The sequence below is a fragment of the Chroicocephalus ridibundus genome, chromosome 2, assembly GCF_963924245.1.
Source record: "Chroicocephalus ridibundus chromosome 2, bChrRid1.1, whole genome shotgun sequence".
Taxonomy (NCBI): domain Eukaryota; kingdom Metazoa; phylum Chordata; class Aves; order Charadriiformes; family Laridae; genus Chroicocephalus; species Chroicocephalus ridibundus.
In genome coordinates, this window is record NC_086285.1 from 154,494,326 (window position 1) to 154,513,717 (window position 19,392).

Sequence of the window (19,392 nt, forward strand, 5' to 3'; positions counted from 1 at the left end):
GAAAAACAAACCTCCACCCCCAAAACCCACATTTTTTCCAAGCAACCCTCCCACTTTCTGTTTGCCTCACCCTCTCCCTCATTATCCCGGGTCTCGCTTTTGTTTGTCTTGGCTATTTTTGGGCCGGAGGCTCTTTGGGGAAGGGAATACGGTTTAAGTGTCGCCTGCTCAGGATGTGAAGCGTTCGATTCCTTCCAGCTGAGCACAGCTGGATTGATAAATGAGGCATAAACTGGCTGAGAAGTGTCTACCTGAGCGTGGGCACTTGGTTAGCTGAATCAGCTTTAAAAGGTGTAATTCATTGAACAGGTGTAACTTTATGTTTAGGAAAAAAAAAATAATCCTACTTTAAAAGGCACAGGTAATAGTTTAACGCTTAAGTTTCAGAGGAAATCCTGTACTCTACTGCAGTGAAGTACAGCATATTCATATGGTAGCCATAGCATAAACTATACTCCGTGGTTCTGAGCACCTTCTTCAGTGTTGTCATTCACGAAGGACCACAAACATTCATGGTGTTATTTACAATGACATTTACATATCATTAGCTGGAATATGGAAGCATAAGTGTATAGATTAAAAATGGTGTCATGTACTAAGAGGCAACTGTGCTTCTCCCTAGCCAATAGCTCTGTTAAAGTGATTCCACCGATACACATTTTAACTATATTCCTACTTGATACTATAACCGTGCTACCAATTGCTAAATTGTTGTATTAAATAGAGCTAATGTGGAAAGGATTGGGATGGAAATGCTTAGAAGAGGTATGTGGGATTCTTCTTCTTTTTGCTGCTCGTAAGATGATTATTCTCATTCTAATACCTCCAACACCCCAAACCTCCACATCTGTCAGAGTCATGGAAACATCTGGTCTCTATTTTGCACATTTGAGACTCTGTTGTTATAATCTTTTAAGCCTTTTAATTATATGTAAAACCAGTTTCTGTAGTAAAAGTATGTAAATTACTTCAACACAAAACTAGGAATTTTTTGTGTGCATTCAGCGTCATTTCTCAGCTACACTGATGAATGAGATACTAATATATAGAATTGGAAATATAAAAGGGAATTTATTCCTTTTGATACAAAAAGTGATGTGAGAATTCAGTGAAAAATGAAACCTGAGTATTTTAAAGCAGTATGTCCCATTTGTACTCTCTGTAAGGAGAGCACTTCTGATGAGCACCTATCATATCTACCAGGAACGTTTTTCTCGTTCTTTACTTAAGATCCTCTCATCTGTAATAGAGGAATATTTGTCATACAAGGCTAAATGCTGATGGCTTTTCCGCCCTTTACACAAGGGAAAAGAATATGTTGAATACTCAAGCTCTGTTCATGTGGTTTAAAGAAAAAAACATGAGCACAGTCTCTCTCTGCAGCCACTGAAGCCTTTGGTGTGCAATGAGTGATCACTGGTCCTTAAAATTACGTGAGCTTCTGATAACAACACTCATACACTCTCTGTTCCCTTTTTTGGGGGGCCCATGTCTTTGCAGGTGCCTCATGCTGCAGCTGAGGGCAATGGTAAATGATTTTTATTTTTTTTTATGTGACCTCTCTGTGCTCCCTTCCTTTAAACATAGTGGCAATATGTGAGGCTTTCCAAGCCCGGCAGGGCCCTGCATCATCTTTCCTCCATGAAATTACAAGCTGTGGTTAGGGCAAAGGTTGTGAGCTCTCCAAGAATGACGCCGGGCCAAGAGTGATACTGGGCCAAATGTCTCTGTGGAGTTACAATCAGTTGTAACACGACTGCCTGGGCCCACTGCAACTAGAACCTTTAATACTTTTTACCTTCTTTTACACCTCTACAGTGATCATGAAAATCCAGGGCTGGCCAATATTTACTTGGCTCACATATTAACTCCGAGACCAGAGAGGGAGTAGCAGAGAGCCAAGCCCAAGATAAGGAGTGAAACCCACATGGTCTGTCTTTCTTATTAGTTCCTACTTTGGAGACAAGAGTAGAACACCAGTCAAAAAGTAAACTGAAAAATTTAATTGTTTTATAAAATAAGATTATGGAATTCTATGTAAAAATCCAGCTTCTTAAATATGGTACATTCACTTCCTCACAGAATATTTAAATATTCAGGTCACGTATGCTATATTTTCACCATATTTGAATTAAAATCATTGGATAAATTAAAACATCCCTACCAAAAGATACCACAACTTATACAAATAAAACTAAGCAATAATATTTTTTTAAATACAAAATGTAAAGAAATTAATAACTCTTAGAGCATGCTACAAAACTTTGCCAGAAAAATATATGGAATCATTTTTGTTTAACTAGAAAATATACAGTGTGCTTTTCATTTCTCTTCCTAAAATTCAGTCTCATACAATTTCCATTTAACTTAATAAATATGTACAACAAAAATGTTTATACCTCAAAGAATATAAATAGCAAATACTGTAGTAGAGCCTGGTCCGGCATTCTTTTCTCATCCAGTGACTATAGTGGGGCTTTTCAACTCTGAATGTGCAAAAATGCAGAATCAGGCTCTTAGTGTTATCAACAGGTTAATAGCTTTTACAAAAGTGATTTTATTAAAAAAAAACTTCCAAAAACACTGCAAAAGACTTAGAGCTATTCCAGTCAGGCATTTCTATAAATAGTAAGACATAATGTAGGAAAACAACGTTCCAGTTTAATTACTGCTGGCAGTAATTAGGGAAAAATAGTCAGTGGAGAATGAAAAATATCTTGAATTAGACACATCTTACTTTCACTGATTTAACTTGGTTCCTTACCATTTCTGAAAGGAGTTTCTGGTGTAATCTATACATTGTAAATCTGTGAAGAAACTTAATCACCTTCTTCAGACTTTGGATGGTTGGTTTTGGAAAGTGGTATGTTTTCAGGTGCTTCAGTCCATACATTAAACCTTTAATGGTGTCTTGGTCACCATTCTTTATTCTCCACAGATTGAGAAGCTTCAGAACTCGCTCTGTAGGTTGACATAGTTTCATTGTGCGCTCGATGTCTTCTTTTCCCACTTTCTTGCCTGGTAAGCTTGCCATCAGCGTGTTGAGATGTTCAAAGGTGAGGTTCGGGTGGCCAATATGCCTTAAGACACTGTTTTCACAAAGATCGATATCTATAGGAAGGGAAAAGGCAAGAGAGATAAGTACGATGCATTACATCTTTACCATGGCCTACACAAAACCTTCCACATTTCCAGGTGAATACTCCTTCCTTTTTTACGTTATTTCAAATCATCCTATCAGCAATGCTATTTTTTAGGCTGATGAAAAGCACTTAAAAATTTAATTAACTTTGCAAATACAAACAACGCCAAATTACAAACAAAGTTAGTAACAAGTATTTATTGCTATATGCTTGTTTCATCTATCTATCTTGTAAAATATTATGCATGTGAAAAGAATCCTAACACTTGGTTCTATTCTTCTGAAATGTCTAGGCAAGCTTTGCTAAAATAAAAATTTTCGGTTTTGAAGTATTCTAGACACTTCAGAGTCTAACATAAGCATGCATGTTAAAAAAGAAGAGGGAGAAAAAACAATTTCTGCAGCATTTTTCAAATCTATTCCGAGTGGACAAAAGGTCATTCTAATGTGGCAGTTGCTGATGGTGGCTTACATGAAAAGAGCTGGCCTGACTCTCGTAACAACCTCGGTGTTAACATTGCGGCACTGTTTCACCTTTGACACCTGTCTTGGCAGATTCAGCACAAACAAAGCGGTGAATTGGCATGACAAATAGGTACCAGAAGGGAAAAAGAAAGGAAAGCCTGTCTGTGTATTCCTCACTCCCATGTGTCCCCATTCCATGAATAGATGTCGTAGTCCGAGCTGTCAATCTCCACTTTATAGAAAACAAATTGCAGCCTCAGTTGCAGGCATCCAGCTTCCTCTAACTTCAACAGCCACTGCTCAGATGTGACAGTGGGAAAAATTTTCCCCACTTGATCAAAATTCTTCGTATGTTGTGCAGTCTCAAAAGGGGATCTTGGCTGTGACCAGCTCCCAAAGGGGATACAAGTCTGAGAAGAGTTCAGTCTGCGACTGATCAGGAGAAGCTGAATTCTCTTCCTGCTTCCTCTCAACTTCACTGTGCTTACTGCATCAGTAAATCTCAGTTAAGCCCTGCAGGTCCTTCTCAGAGCATAACACACCAACAGGAGGTATTTGATCCCAAGCAAATTTTAAAATGCCATTCAGAATGTTGCTTTTAATGTAAGTGTTATCAAGATAAGGTACCTTGAATAATCTTCTTGACCATATCCTGTTCTTTGTTTTGCTGCTTCCATAACTTCAAAAGCTGGAAGGTCTGCTCTTGAGTACCGTGCCTTTGTTTAATCCTTTCGATATTTTCTGTGCCAACCTTTGTCCCAGGCAAACTGTCTGCTAGAATGTTCAGCCAGTTAGGTGTGAGAAAAGTAGGAACAGCAAACCTGAAAAAGGCCTCCTCACACAGGGTTACATCTGAAATGAGAAAGAGAAACAGAATATGTCAATTGTTCTGATCTCTGTTACCCTGCTTATCTCTGAAAAAAAAAAAGCAAGTAGCAAGGATGATAAGAAAAAAAGGCTTAAAAAACAAACTAAGTGGTTTTTATAGTGCTGTCGCTCTCTGTGCTTGAATTCCATTTGTTCTAATCTACAATAATTAAAACTCTACTAAGGCCATCACCATAGCAGGCAAATGGTTACCAAGCTAGATATTTTTATCATAAATGCTGATACGTTAATTTTAACTGTAATTAAAGGTACGTTTTCAGAGCAGGTATGTTTTCAGTCTTCCTTAATATGATACATACCTATTCCACATTTTTGAGGTGTTGTATCTGTATTTTCCTGACAGACGTTGTCACGAACTGCATTCCCCTTCGAGGCTATTTTGAAACCCAGTGCACTGCAGTTTGTGTGCTTTAGACAGGCTGCTTTGGATGACGTTTCATTCGAGAAAAATCCTTCTGGACATCTCTTACACACAGTGTCACTCTCAGGGGTACCTGTGGAAATAGGAGAACAATGCATCCAATTGCATGTAACCTCAACTTTAAAAAAATACAAAAATACAAAAATAAAAGAACATATTCCTCCCCAAATTGTCATGCTTCTGCTTTTCACATTTCTGATGTATGAAGGAATCACATTTAGAAAAAAACCCCACACTTTAATTTTTAAAACCAAAAACGTTTCTTGAAGAGAGTGATGTTCCTGCTGGAGTAATAGAGTAAATAGCACTCTTACATACACTTGTTACCAACTTTAAAATCAGCAATTACTGGTTAAATCAGTAATTTAGTAAGGTAATATCTTTAAATCAGTAATTACTTGAGTATATTCAGACGTTACGTGATGTCTGACCTTCACCCTTCAACTGTACAAATATTCTGTAAAATTACTAAATGGCCCAAGAAACTGCTCTCAATTTTACTCTAATATCTGCCCAGAACCTTACTCAAACAGGTTACTTTAGTTCTAGCTAAAAATATAACCTAACTAAATATCAACTAAAGAACCTCTGAAAAGTACTGTCCCTGCTTAAATATTAAATTATACAGGAAAATAGAATTTTTGAACTTTTTTCTGGGCTTGAATAAAAGATTATTAAAAGCAAAAAAAGTAGATCATCCAATATAGCAAAAATATTTAATATACATGCAAAAGTTTTACTTGGTGTTTTAATTTTATAAGGCATAGTTTTACTTCAGGATGAAATATATAATATAACAATAGAATGGCAATGTATGTTTCTATTGCATTGACAAAGAGGAAAAAACTAATGCATGAAATGGGGAACAACGCAAACAGTCTAACCACCAGTGGCAGGAAAATAACAGCACCAATAAATGCTGTATATTCACTCTTAATCAATCTTTATTCAGCCAACATTTAAGCAAGTGCCTAAAGTCTAATATCTAATATTTCATTATTGAACATGAACTTAAGCACGTGCTTAAAATTCTTTAGAAAAAAATGGAAATTATGTTTGAATAAGAAAATGCCTCCATCTAGTGTATTTTGGAAGTATTTACATGTGGATCCTTCTTTTAATGCTAGCTTTTAAGTAAATTTTATTTATTTGGGACATTTCCTTAGAGAAAAAGAGTACGAATCTCCAGTTTTCAACCAGCCGTGCATAAAGTATAATACTTGCATACACGCAACCTCGCACTTCTTTCATCAGACATCAAGTGGAAACAAAGGAGAATTTTTCAGTCGTGCATCTGAAAATCAGAGACCCTGTATATTGCCAGACCCTCCAAATCCTCCGCCCTCTGCCGCCAGTGCCCAGCCCCCAGCAGCAGCGTCTGCCTTTGCGTGTTCTTGCACAACGTGCGCTGCCTGTGGCTCTGGGCTGTACCAAACCCCAGCCAACACCTGCGCCTGAGCGGGCAGCAATTAGCTTTGCTGAGAAGTCTGAATTTTTAGCAACTTTCCCTGCTACAGACGCGCGGCTGTTGTGTTCTGGCAGTGAGGAAGGGGAAGAAAGGAGAGTCCCTGCAAACGGTGCGTCGTTCTGCTCAGAGCTTCCTGTATAACCTTTGCGGCACAAGAAGGGAATAAACCGGGTAATTCACCAGTGTTCACAGGGTTGAGCATAAAGTGACCTCCCAGCTTTGCCAGCTTCTTCTTCCCTGCTTATCTGGCCGCTCTTGTTCAGGGCCCGGCTGCCCTTCCGCCGCTCCCTCCGATTGTCCTGGAATCCCCCATTCTCCCCAGGGAAACGGCAGCCGCCGCCGGGGAGGTGGTGCAGCCTCGTAGCAGCTCTGCTTCCCCAGCACAGTGCTGCTAAAAACTCTGGCACATACAGGGCCGACCAGGCAGAAAGGAACAAAACCTTAATCTGCACTCACAAAAGGGGACTACCGAAGTAAAGTGATCTGCCCAATGTAATCATGAGTGACCGGCAGTGGGGAAATGGATTTCTAATGTTTTAAGCTTCGAATCAGACACTGGACCACGTCATCTCCCTGTGTGGCAGTGGAAGCATATTTCTCTACACTTAGGTTTTATTTCACCTGAATTTACATTGTTACAAAGTTCAAAGCTATCATATGGCAGAAACCGGGAACACAGTGTGGGCCATGCTCATTAAATTCTTCGTCGATGCCTCATCTCAAAAACTGACTATTGACACAGAGGGATGCAATTATTTTTACAATGTTTTCATTCCTTGTTTGAGGTCTGCTTGGGTTTAGCTGGTTCATTCTGATGGTCTTTTGGAAACCAACTTTCCAATAAATTACACGATCAGACAATTTATCTTCTTCCAAAGTTTGTTTCATTTTGAACTGAGGGATTCAAATTTGTCTGCCACCATTTCACTATGCTCGCAGGGATGCAGCAGGCTGGTTGCTCAGACAATTTATACGTCTTTGTATCCCAAACGTCTTTCTGAGAACTTTGTTTCTATCCCCGTTTGACTTGCTGCTGAGGTACAGTGGAACCTCATTAACCCAAGCCCCTGGGTATAACGATTTAGGTTAATGAAGGTTTATAATATGGAAATGTGGTAGCTGCCGGTGGAGATGCTTAACAGCAGCAAGGGCATTAGAATAATGCTTAGTTAACCAATTACTCGGGGACTAGTGAGCAGCTACAGCAGCAACATTACTCCTTACCTCAAAGTTGTTCTCCAATGAGACGTCCATAACCCAAGAAAGGACTCCCGACCTGTCATTCAGCATAGCTCTGAACTGTACAGGCCAGCGCTGGTGTTTCTCACCATGTATATGGAATTCCTAGGGAAGTAATTCTGCAGTCTGGAGACTGGTTGCCTAAGAGTTCGCGTCTGAGGTGCTTTGATTCACTTCCTCAGTGCTCTTTTCTGGGCAGTTATCAGTCTCTGCTCCAATGACAGTTTACAATTCTTTCAGGCTGTATTAAATATGGGAGCTAAACTGGGCCGTGACATTTGCCAAATGATAAATGATGTATTTTGTTTTGAGAGAAGAACTTATTATTGGTTTAACAATTTATGTTGTCTTAAATTAAGAAAACACTCCACTGAAAAGCGCCGCTTCGCTCTGTAACCCCACCAGACCTACAGCACAATGCCAAACTGCTTGACAAAGAAACAGTTGTTTGTTTGGTAATAGTAACAGTTTCCCTAAGAATTCCACTTAGGACGCTGATAATTAATTATTACCACATATTGCTGCGATGCTACAGCTATATTAATATTGTTGTAATTATACACTTGGTGTCAAATACGTAGTGCTCCTGGTGTTTGTCAAGATATACAGTTGCTTGAAACAGCAGATTTCAAAATGAAAAAACATTATTATTTATCGCACACACAAATACTACATTCCAGATAATGTTCCTTTAAAAGAGGCAATCCATCATGTTTCTCATTAGAGTGCAATTTGCTACATTTGCTACTGCCATTAAGTTATATATTACTGTAGGAGCAGGGTATTCCACTGAGAAACGTTCCTTTGGCGACCGTCCAAATGATGCAGGCTAGGAACAGGTTCAATTGGCTTTACAATTTACTGTCCTGGAATTTCATCTGGACGAGCCTCTTTCCTAATCTTGTAAGTGCCACGCGAGCCGTCGACGTGCAGTAGAGCTCTAATTAAGTCTGTGCGTATTGACAAGCGGTACATACCTGGCTGCGCAACGCCGAATCCAGGAGGACACTCCGTGTGCTTTAAACAAAACTCGAGCTCCAGGTATCTGCCTTCGACGCACTGGCAGAGGCGGTCCTGCGTGGGGGTGCACTCCTGCTTGACGTACTGCAGCTCTTTGCAAACGGCGCTGCAGTACTGGCATTCGTCGTTGCTGTTCCACTCTTCGGCGTAGTACTGATCCGGACACGGGGCACACTGCGTCGGGCTGGTGGCCGTGCAGTGCTGCTTTACATAGCTCCCAGGAGGGCACTGGTCACACAGCAGTTGGCGAGATGTCCCTGGGTCATAATGGGGATACTTGCGGGGAGAGTCGTCCTGGATGGTCCACTTCACAGAAATGTCCAAGAGCTAGCAACAGGAAAATAAAACATCGCTCGCTTTAGTTCTGGGGAGCACCAGGGTCACAAAGAAGCCTTCATTTTAACAAGTTTATGACTCTAATCATGTTGCTATCTTCAAAAAAATGTTTGCGTTAGAAATTTGTGAAATATTAGCCAGTTCCTGGACGTTCCCATGTCTGTCTTAGAACAGGAAAATTTTAGGATCTTCCCAACGTAAGTACTTCCTTGTTCTTCCAGAGTTGTAGATCCTGTTCTTCTCCCATTTACACCCTTTTAATATCACCGGGTAATGACTTTTTACTGCCTGGCACCACAGAACCTGGCCTATTAATTTCATCGGCAGCAGGCTTGATGAACAGCAAGGCGGGGATTATGCACTCCTGTGTTCTTAAGTATCAAGTACTTCAAATGGAAAAGAAATGGTACCCAAACTTACAAATCTGTCCAGTGTACTGCACCATGACCACACATACCTTCAAAGGTGATTCCTTACAATATTTCTTTTTACTAGCAACGAATGGCTAGAACAATACAGGGTACTTTTTAATGTCTTCCATTTAACCTTGCACTGAAATGCAGCAGTTCTGGGCATAAAATGTGGCAGCTACATTGAGTTTGAAGATGCAGGTTCAGACAGAGGTAAAGAATGCTGCAGTTTATGAAGGGTCCATTAAGGATTTAAGGTACATTAAGGCACAATAAGAAGAGGTGGGAAGTGTAGCAATAGGATGAGAGGTAAAACAGTTTTAAACTAAAAGAGGGGAGATTGAGACTAGATATTAGGAAGTAATTCTTTACTCTGAGGGTGGTGAGACACTGGAACAGGTTGCCCAGGGAAGTTGTGGATGCCTCATCCCTGGAAGTGTTCAAGGCCAGGCTGGATGGGGCTTTGAGCAACCTGGTCTCTTGGGAGGTGTCCCTGGCCATGGCAGTGGGGGCTGGAACTAGATAATAGGTCCCTTCCAACCCGAACCATTCTGTGATTCTATGATTCCATGACTTGGTCGCATGAGCTGGCAGAGGCCGGCTAATGCTTTCCCTTCCTATCTAAAACCACAGACTTAGGGCTGTTGTGAGGACCTGGGTCAGTACCGGCACACATCATGACCCCTACACTCACTCTGCTTCCTGCAATGCTCTGCTTTGCTGGTGTCATTCGGGGTCTAAAGAGCCAAGATGGCCCTCCTCTTCTGTAGAGACCACCTCCCTCTCACGTCATTTTGGTCTCCTAACTGAAAATCTGGTTCCATGATTCCACCAGTCTAGTAAAAAAATAACTCTGGAGTTTACTCCCTACATACCGCCCTGAGCCCCTCAGGGTCCACCTGCAGCTCACTCTCCCCACTGAGAACTTGTCTCTGTCCCAGCGCTGCCTGACCGACATGCCACTTCTCTTCTAAAACTTGTACATTTTATAACGATGAAGTAAACTGGCTCTGAATTAAGATTTTTAATATATCCATTCAAATTACAGATCCAGCTGACTTGTCTTTGTTGCTATTTTAATCCCAGTCAGTTAATATGGAGTTGCCAAATCAATTGTAAGAACATATTTTCCTCTTTTCCAATGCAGATGTCCCCAAAGTGTAAGTGGAATTAACTCTTTTTTTTCATTCAGACTCTACATTGCTTAAAGAGGTTTCATCTAAGGGCCTCACTTCTGCCACAGCATGGCACTTCTTAAGTGATAGTCTTATTAAGGTTGGAAAGCGTAATATAATGGTACATCTGCATTAACATAAGTCCCAGCGTTTGCACCAAGTAATACTGGGTGCCTAAATTAGGAACTCTTACTGCTTAAGAAAATATTCTTAAGTGCATTCTTCTGTATCCTGTCTATGATCCCACTTTTTACAGAGCTATACTTAGGCTGAAGAATGAAATGCAGATAGTATGGATATTCCCCAAGGCCTCTTCTAGTTACCCTTCACTAAACCCTGTAACTTAGCCGGTCTGTGATTTCTATAGGTGGAGATCTCACTTTTTCTTGTGGTCTCAATGCACAATCTCTTCCACTGTGAGAAATTCCTTATTAGTCATTGAAGTTTGATGTACCACTCCATTTTTCTTAAATGACTGGATCTGTTTCATGCCATCTATTTAACAAGAAGGTGTAGCACATTTTTTAATGGTGAATGGCTTTCCATTGATGAAAAATGCACCCACCCTTGGTAAATCTACAGCTATTACTTTAGTAATAAGGAATTCCTGGTAATACCATTAATTGTTGATGTGGTCTGATTTTCTCCTACAGTTTTTATTCAGTAATAGATAATACAGCATCCAAGAATCCAAGGCTTGCATGGACACACGCATTCCCTTCACAGAACAGACTGCAACATGCGGCACTGAAGCTACAAAGAAAAGCATCAACCCACATTTCATGCAGACGTCTGCGGAAACCCAGGACAATACCCAGCACAGATGAAAATCTGACACCATGAAAATGATTAGGGACAGCAAGCAAACATGCTGACAGCACGTCCTAGTGCAGAAACACCAGTTTTCCTTCTCTGCAGTGCACAACCCACAACAAACCCAAAGCTGTCACTGCAGCAGAATCTGCTCCTCTAGGTCATGCCTCTGCCCTTGGTGACACATTTTCAGGTCCCAAATGTGTTAGTTGGACCATTTTAAGACTGCTCAGGTCCCCTCTGCAACATGCACGAGTAAAAGCAGCAAGATTTTCTCTGTTTTCCCAACTCAACAATTTACATTGGAAATCACATACAAGGCAAGTGAGAAGTTTTGCTGCAAGGGATGATTGAGGATTAGAAATAATTCAAATAATAATTTAAATCCAGCAATCAGGGCTACGAGAGCATGGTTTTGTAGGGAAAAATGGAGACACTTGCTTCCTGAAGAACCTACAGCTATGTGAAGCAAACCAATAAAAACTGAAAGTAATTCAACACAATTTGAGAGGAACTGATTTTAAAAATTGAGTAAAAATACTTGGACAATACATGTGTGAGACCATGCAAAGTTTTGCCTTTGGAAGTGCCAATAGCTATGAACAGTTAATGACAACCAGAATGCTACTAATCTAAATCAGCACAACCAATAACCATAATACTAGGATTAATAAATCAGTATCGCTAAAAGGACAATCAGACTTTGCATTTGATTTTTTCTGTGTGTTTTTAAAAGAAAAGTGCATCACACCTGTCTTCCCTTCCTTCCCAGAAACACACATTATGTAGCTGCAATAATCCAGCCGTCCATCCATCAGTGGCTGAGCCAAATGTATGCAGGATCCAACTCTTTTATTTAGTAAACAATTATGAGAAAAAGCTCTTCAGTCAAACTAAAGCTATAAATGCAATATCTCAGTATTTTACCAGAACATATAACACATCATTTTAAACATAGAGCTAGGTTACCGTTACTGTTACTTTTTGACTACTGTGATCCTATCAGTACAGTGAGCTGTGCAACTCATTGCCACAGGACATTGTAAACAGTTGAGTTCAAAATGCAACTGGTCATAGTAATGGAAGAAAATTCTAATAAAGGGCTATTAAACAGAAACATCACCTTTAGATCAGGAAATCCCAAACCATAAACTGTTTGAGTCTGTAGGAGTATTTTGGAAAAATATCACTATTTTTCTGCCTTTTTCTTCCATGTCCTCTATGCATCAGTTATCAACCTCTGCCATAGGACTCATCAACCTCTGCCTTTTTAGGGCTTTTTGTCTGAATTAATTTTTTCTTAGACCCAGTACAGCCATTAGTATGTTGTTAACTACGTTTCCAGACTACAACCCCCAATTCCACACTTCTTCATAAGACTACTGTAGGTCACTTAATAATACTTACAGAATAGATCAGGAAAATTGTCTTCCATGCAGACCAAAACCACCTAGCACACATAAGTATTCTGAATATTAATACGCAACCTGAAAATGAGAAGTTATCCTTGAACCTACATCAAGTGCCAAAGTAGAAGCACTCTATTTTTCAGAAGTTTTGCAAAAATGCAGGAAGAATGGTGGAAGGTAATTAAGTATGATTTTTACTAGTTTTACTGCAGCAACTTGACATGAAGAGAATGAAAAGACCCTTCTTGTCCCCAAGCTCACAGAATAAGCTAGAGGGCAACGTCACTAAATTGTCCTTTCTACTGGCCTAAGACACATTGAATTTGTGCTTAGATTAGCAAGCTGGGTCACCCACTACAGTAGATTTTTAGAGCAAAACAGATGGTGCTGAGCACCTGACATCCACATTATGCGTGATTCGGGGGGGGTATTTTGGACTAACTTCAGTCTGCTCTCATGGACTCAGCATGCGTTAGTGGTTACAGTGCACCTGGTGTGCCTCTGGCGTCTGTCTCTGGATTTACTTTCATCAAACCAGTTCACTTTTGTAAATCCACTTTGTGCACTCCATGTCCACTCTGATGTGCAAACTAAAATACAGTAAATAAGGATGATCAGGAGAGGCCCTTCAAAAGCATGTTCCTGAATCAAATTAAAATGCTAATTCAATGCATTTTGAGTCATTCCTGACATTTCTCCTCCTAAGCCATGCTATGACCAACTTGTTAGCAAATTCTCACTTACATAAAACCTCTGATTGACCTGAATGACAATAGTTAGAGGTGGGAAATGTACTAAACACCTTAATCTCTGCGGTAAGTAATACCACTATTTAAGTACATGAAAACGAGTGATCAGAACTTACTAGTTCTGAATGTTGGTCTTCCTCAAAGCTTCACAGAAAGCAGGATTTCTCCCTAATTCTGCTGGTACTGGCCTGTTTTGAACTTGCTGGAGAAGAAGGCATGTTCCAGTTTGAAAGAAGGAAGAAACTACAAGTCTGGCTTCAGTTTACTGGAATCAGAAGTAAAGACAATGAGCATGTTTAGCCTTTAGCCCTTAAGAAACCAAAACTGGAGTCTACCAGTACTACACTTGACCAAGTTACGGATTTGTCATTCAGATGATTGCGTAAAATTCTGTTCGTCCTTGTTTAGGAAAGGTTATTTCAGCCCAGAAGAGGTACCAAGAAAAATTAGAAGGATATAGAGAGCCTCATCTTGAAGAGGATCTTGACTTGTTCAGTATCTTGGCAATTCAAAACAGTACCTATAGATTCAGTACAGGTAGACAGTAAACGCACACAGAGAGAACTTTCTCTGTTAAAGGATAATGCTGGCAAATGAAAAGGGGATTCTCTCATCAGAGGAAGTTTGGAAACAGCCTTTTACTGAGAAGCACGTGCAAGAAACCCAAGTAGTTTAAATATAACTCCCATGCGTTTCTGAAAGCAAATATATCATTTGGTTTCCTGGAAGAGCTGGGGAACAAACTGAAAAGATCTAGGCAGTTTCTATCAGTTTTAAACCCTAAGCATATCCTTTATATCCCAATACCAATGGAAGCCAGTGATACTCAAGATCTTGTTCTTCATCTCAACAAACTAACTCTTACTCTGATTCAGAGAGCACTCAGTTGCAAAGCATTTTCTTAGTGGCACTGAAATACACCCAGTATCATTAACTGCATCTATCAACCTACGGGGTGACATTTACCTCTAAAGTCATGGGCTCAGTTCTGAAAGGACTGAAAAACTCAGTCCTCGTCCATCTCCCTGGGCCAAATCCTGGGTACCTTTCAGGATGGCCACCTCCATGCAAGGAGTTGGGATGAACTGTAAATACTGAAATATAAGTCTAGTGTAAGTCAGTGTCATGCAAGTAAATACTGAGAACTTATTAAAAAATGAGTTACCCAAGGTTAAAAAGTAGTTCTTTGATTGTGTCACTCAACATGTTAGACCTAAAGCTATATTTTTCAATAACCTCTTCATGTCAGCACACACAAAATAGTCAATGCTAACATAAAAGGCCTGTGCAGTCCATTTATTTGAGCCCTTGGAAGATGCTTTTGAAAGGGAAATAATGTGATTGTAAAATTTCATTTCAGATCTTGGGCATGAAAAAAGTACACGCCCTCTTCTTTCATCTTTAAATGTAAGGCAAAGAGCCACTTGCTTTTTCTTGTTGAATTAAAATGAACTGGAAGACAAAGCACATAAAGCAAAAATCCTTCAAGCATCATCTGCTTAAATCACTGCTTTGTTAGAGAAGAGAAAGTGGCTTTTCAGCATATGAAAATATTATTATATAGCTTGGGTTTGTGGTTTTGGGTTGTAGACCAAAGGAGAATGTTTAATTTGCTGAGAAAGATAAATCTGTTTCTGTTTTGCATTCCACAACTATTCTGAAGCATATTTTCCTGCGTGATAAATAATCGCTCAAGGCATCTGTCAGATTGCTCCTAGTGTTTGCATTGGGTTCAAAGTAAAACCTCACAACTCTCCTACTTTGCTTTCTATACAAAGTATTTGGACAAAGCTAAGGCAGGAGGCCTTCATTTACCCTCAGCCCTTAGGCAGAATGCCTCACTGAAACCGTGCACAGACCCCAAAGAAATCTCAGTGGCAAAATATAGCACTGATGATATTGAAGAAGTCCTCCTAATCAATAGCTTGTCAAATCAAAACAGCATCTCTAGATCCAGTACATGACAGTGTGATGCTGGAACAGATCCACGGCTGTCTATGGCAAATAACCATTGCAAAATATTTGTCAAAAAAATTACTCCCATCCATCTGGGAGATACTCAAACCTCATCCTCCTCACCTTACTGTTCTGGGGGGCCCCATGCAATCGCAGAATTTAACCTCTTTGGGCTGACAGCCACACAGAACAGCTTACCCCATGAGTCGCTCAGGCTCACTGAGAGCACAGCCCAGACGAAGGACCTCTCGGCAGACCGCAGCTGAGCATCAGGTACACCACGAAACCTAAATCAGAGTCTTTTTCACTGCTTTGAGTTTCGCTCATAATGCTGTTCCACCACTCTGCCAACTGCTTCAGTGCAATCCACTCACTTTGGACATAACGAGAGTTACTTTTGTGAAGTAAGTCTTCTGCTTTGTAAAGTGGAGGCTGCTCTTTTATATCATAAATATAACCAGTGAATGTATTTCGAGCAACCTGTATTCCTAACTGAGGATATCAACCACTGTCTCCATTTCTCTGTCAGTAAAGCAATACGTCAACAATTCAAATCTTTTAGAGACTTTGTGACGCTGTTAGTTGCCACTCACAAAGCAATTTAGGACTCTCAAAGCAATTTAGGGATCTAAGATATTGTTTCATTTTCAGTGGTAGGAAAATTACATTCAACAGAAGAGCAGTTTTGCATCTTATCAAAGAAGTGTTAAATTGAATATCTTCGTTTATATGAGCTACGTTTGCCCGGAAGCTTGTGGAAAGAAGAAAAGACTAACCAGCTACTCACTAAAAGATACGTCCTATCCATAATTCCTATTTTGGAACATATTAACCAGACTGACAGTGAGATTTAGAGATCATCCAAACCCAGGATGTTACCACCATGACTACAATCTGCTTTTGCACTGAACAGAATTACTAACAACTGACCATCTAGCAAGAGAAACAGTACATCCAGTATTACAAGCAAACAGGTGTTTTTCCCCAGGAAGACCATCAGAGTAGTAAATCTCCTAGTATAAAAGTTAAATACAGAAGGAACAAAATTAAAGTTTCTGTGAGATTTGAACAATGGGCGTTACTTAAATTGTGACAATATCTTTTAAAAATCCTTCTGGTAACCTTGGTGTTTTATTTTTAACCAACACACATGCAGACAGACAGAAGGAAAGTCAGACAGAAAGATAACTCCTACCCTCGCGGGCTGCAAAGCCACTGCTGCCTACACACAGCAAACCCAACAGGCAGGCCAGAAAAAGAATGTCACATGCGTCCAGAGATCCAAAATAGAGAAAGGTCAAGTTTAAGGGTCAAGATAGTTACGTGACAAGTAACGAGATCCAGCTCTGGGGAATTTCTTTCAATGCAGTCTGATTTCATAACGCTTGTCTGTTTGTAAGCAGTTTTAGCGTTCCAGCAAACAACACGCACATGTGTGTACCACCACAGCAGGTCCCCTTTCTGAAACCTTAGCAAAGAGGCCAAGACTGAAAGAACATCACGTCCAGAGAGCCTTTTTTAGCTATGGTATCTCCAAACTAGGCTTAAGGTGTGTGAGCCAAATGCACACAACTTTGAACTGCTGTTGTGCCTCTTACAAGTGTTCTTATAAAACAGGTACTAAAACTACTTTTCTGAGCTCTAGCACATCTGACAGTACTTAAACTTCTCTGGCAGTACTTAAACTTCACAATAACTTTAAATAAATTGCTTTTAAATAATAATTTAAAGAAAGAGTTGAATGATGAAGCTCTGTGGTATGTACCCCTGCCACTGACGTATTTCAGCTGTGAGACTCATCTGCCAGGGGATTATGCTGAACTTCACCAAACGCTATTACTTTATGGGAGAACATGAACAGGCACATTACATTTAATCAAAATCAAAATACTGATGTGATTATTTTATGACAGCCACAGATAAGACGCCAAGCCGATAACAGGCTATTGCTGAAATTCCCAGATTAACTTCCCATGCTTTCATATAGACAAAGAAGGCACAACATCAAATGTGAGATGAAAAAGTTGTCCCGCATTTCAAGTCACTGACCACACGGTGACAATTTTTGCTTCCCTTGCACCATTAATTACTTTGGGTTCGTTTCTCAAAAAGCTCTTTCAGAAAGGCGTACAGAGAGTAATAAACATGCATTACTCATCGGATCCTGGAAATCTCGTTGCATTTATAAAGAGCTTTCAAAATAAATGGATCTCAGTTCTAACATTCTCCCACAACATTAATGCCACTGTACTCACCCAAACAACCCAGGAACAAGTTACCGCGCAGGCATGCATGACAGCCTGTTATGGATATTATTTCTTAATGTGTTTCTTTGAATGTTTTCTTCTCCATAAGATTAATAGCCTCCAAATAGATGTTACACAGTATTTGTCTGTACGCAGGTTTTAATTATTCTGACACCATATACAATTCCATACGGCTAAATGGATTAAATAACACTTTGAAAGATTTACTGCACTGCTAACATCTCTAAATTTGCATCTGGAAGTATCTTGCTAAATCACTAAATAAACAAAAACTTATTGAAGTGAGGGCTTGCACCGGATTTAATAACACAACTTTTTCTGTAATAGCTACTGACACAGTTACTAATTCATTACTTTCTCGCACAGGAAGCTGAATTTTCTAAGCCAAAACAAGCACCACACACTTGTGCTTTTTTCTGAAGTTCACAGTGGTTTTGCTGGGTAAGAAAGCCAGCCCAGTATCTGAGATAACTGACCAGTGCCAGTGCAGCAGAGATTACAGAGACGGGCAGTGATGGAGCTTTTGTTAATCAAAAACAAACATCCCAGCCTACAGTTTCTAAATTCATTCCTAGATACAGTGTTTTGTGTCAGCCCAGTATAATGAAGCCTTATAGAAGGAGAGAGAAAGAGAGGAAAAAAGACAAAAGAAAAGCAAACCATGCCACTACCTTAAGAATGGGATGAAAATCCCTGCTGCCTCCCTGGAGCTGGACGTGTCCATTGCACTCCAAACCTCACCAGGAAAGCTCGGCGTGATGAAATGAAAAGCGTTTACCAAGAAAACAGAGAGAAGGCAAAAAAAACCCCAAAACACAAAAAAACCAAGCAAAAAAAAAACAAAACACAAAAAAAAACCACCCCAGAAGAAAAGCCATATGTCTTTACAGCCTGATCTCTGAAGCTGCAATGCATCTTAAAGCCTATCTACCTCTCTGAAGGGACTTACCACAAGCGTGCAGCACAGGAACTTGTTCATTGTGGTCGGTGGAAGAAACCTCAGCGAGCTGGGAAATCAGGCAGAGAGTCAGCGTCCGCTCCAGTCTCCTAGCAGCCTGCTTACATCCCCCAACATTAAAGACACGATATATATATAGTCCCGGTGTAACAGGAAGCTTTGGCTCAGCTTTGATCACTCATTCCCTACCATGACCAAACTTTTCTCTCTCGCTCTCTCTCTCCCCCTCTTTTTTTTTTTTTTTTTTTTTTTTTAAAGGAACCTGTAAAACTTGATGACTTAATGGAACCCTTTGAGTGCTGTAACCACAGACTGGAAAATGCAGGAGGGAGTGTCAGGGGCTGGCCAGGGGAGGGTTTAATTGGGCTCTGTCTGTCTGGCTGTCTGTCCCCCCCTCCTCTTCCCTCAGCAGCTGGCTTAGAGAATCATAGAATAGCTTGGGTCGGAAGAGACCTTTAAAGGTCATCTAGTCCAAGAACTGGAGGGGACACATGTCCGGGGATGACAGGAGCTCCCTCAGCATTCCAGGCTCACGGGAGACATGGTTAAAAATCCCAGCCCCAGGGCCCGCGGCCCCCGCTCACAGGGCCCTCCAGCACACCCGGGGCCGCCATTTCCCCGGGAGGAAGAGGGCTCCTTTTGGCTCAGCTCCCCAGGGCTTTCCAGGAGCGGTGTT

General features: G+C 40.4%; 1 protein-coding gene across 1 annotated transcript; it reads right to left on the minus strand.

The window, feature by feature from the left end:
- Positions 1–1,983: 1,983 nt before the first annotated feature.
- TNFRSF11B (TNF receptor superfamily member 11b) lies at positions 1,984–19,223 on the minus strand. Its single transcript, XM_063327447.1, has 5 exons — positions 18,708–19,223; positions 8,601–8,970; positions 4,795–4,989; positions 4,235–4,459; positions 1,984–3,111 (listed from the first exon to the last, which is right to left on the minus strand). Exons 1-5 carry the CDS (start codon positions 18,735–18,737, stop codon positions 2,723–2,725), a joined length of 1,209 nt encoding a protein of 402 aa, XP_063183517.1. The 5' UTR covers positions 18,738–19,223; the 3' UTR covers positions 1,984–2,722.
- Positions 19,224–19,392: the final 169 nt, after the last annotated feature.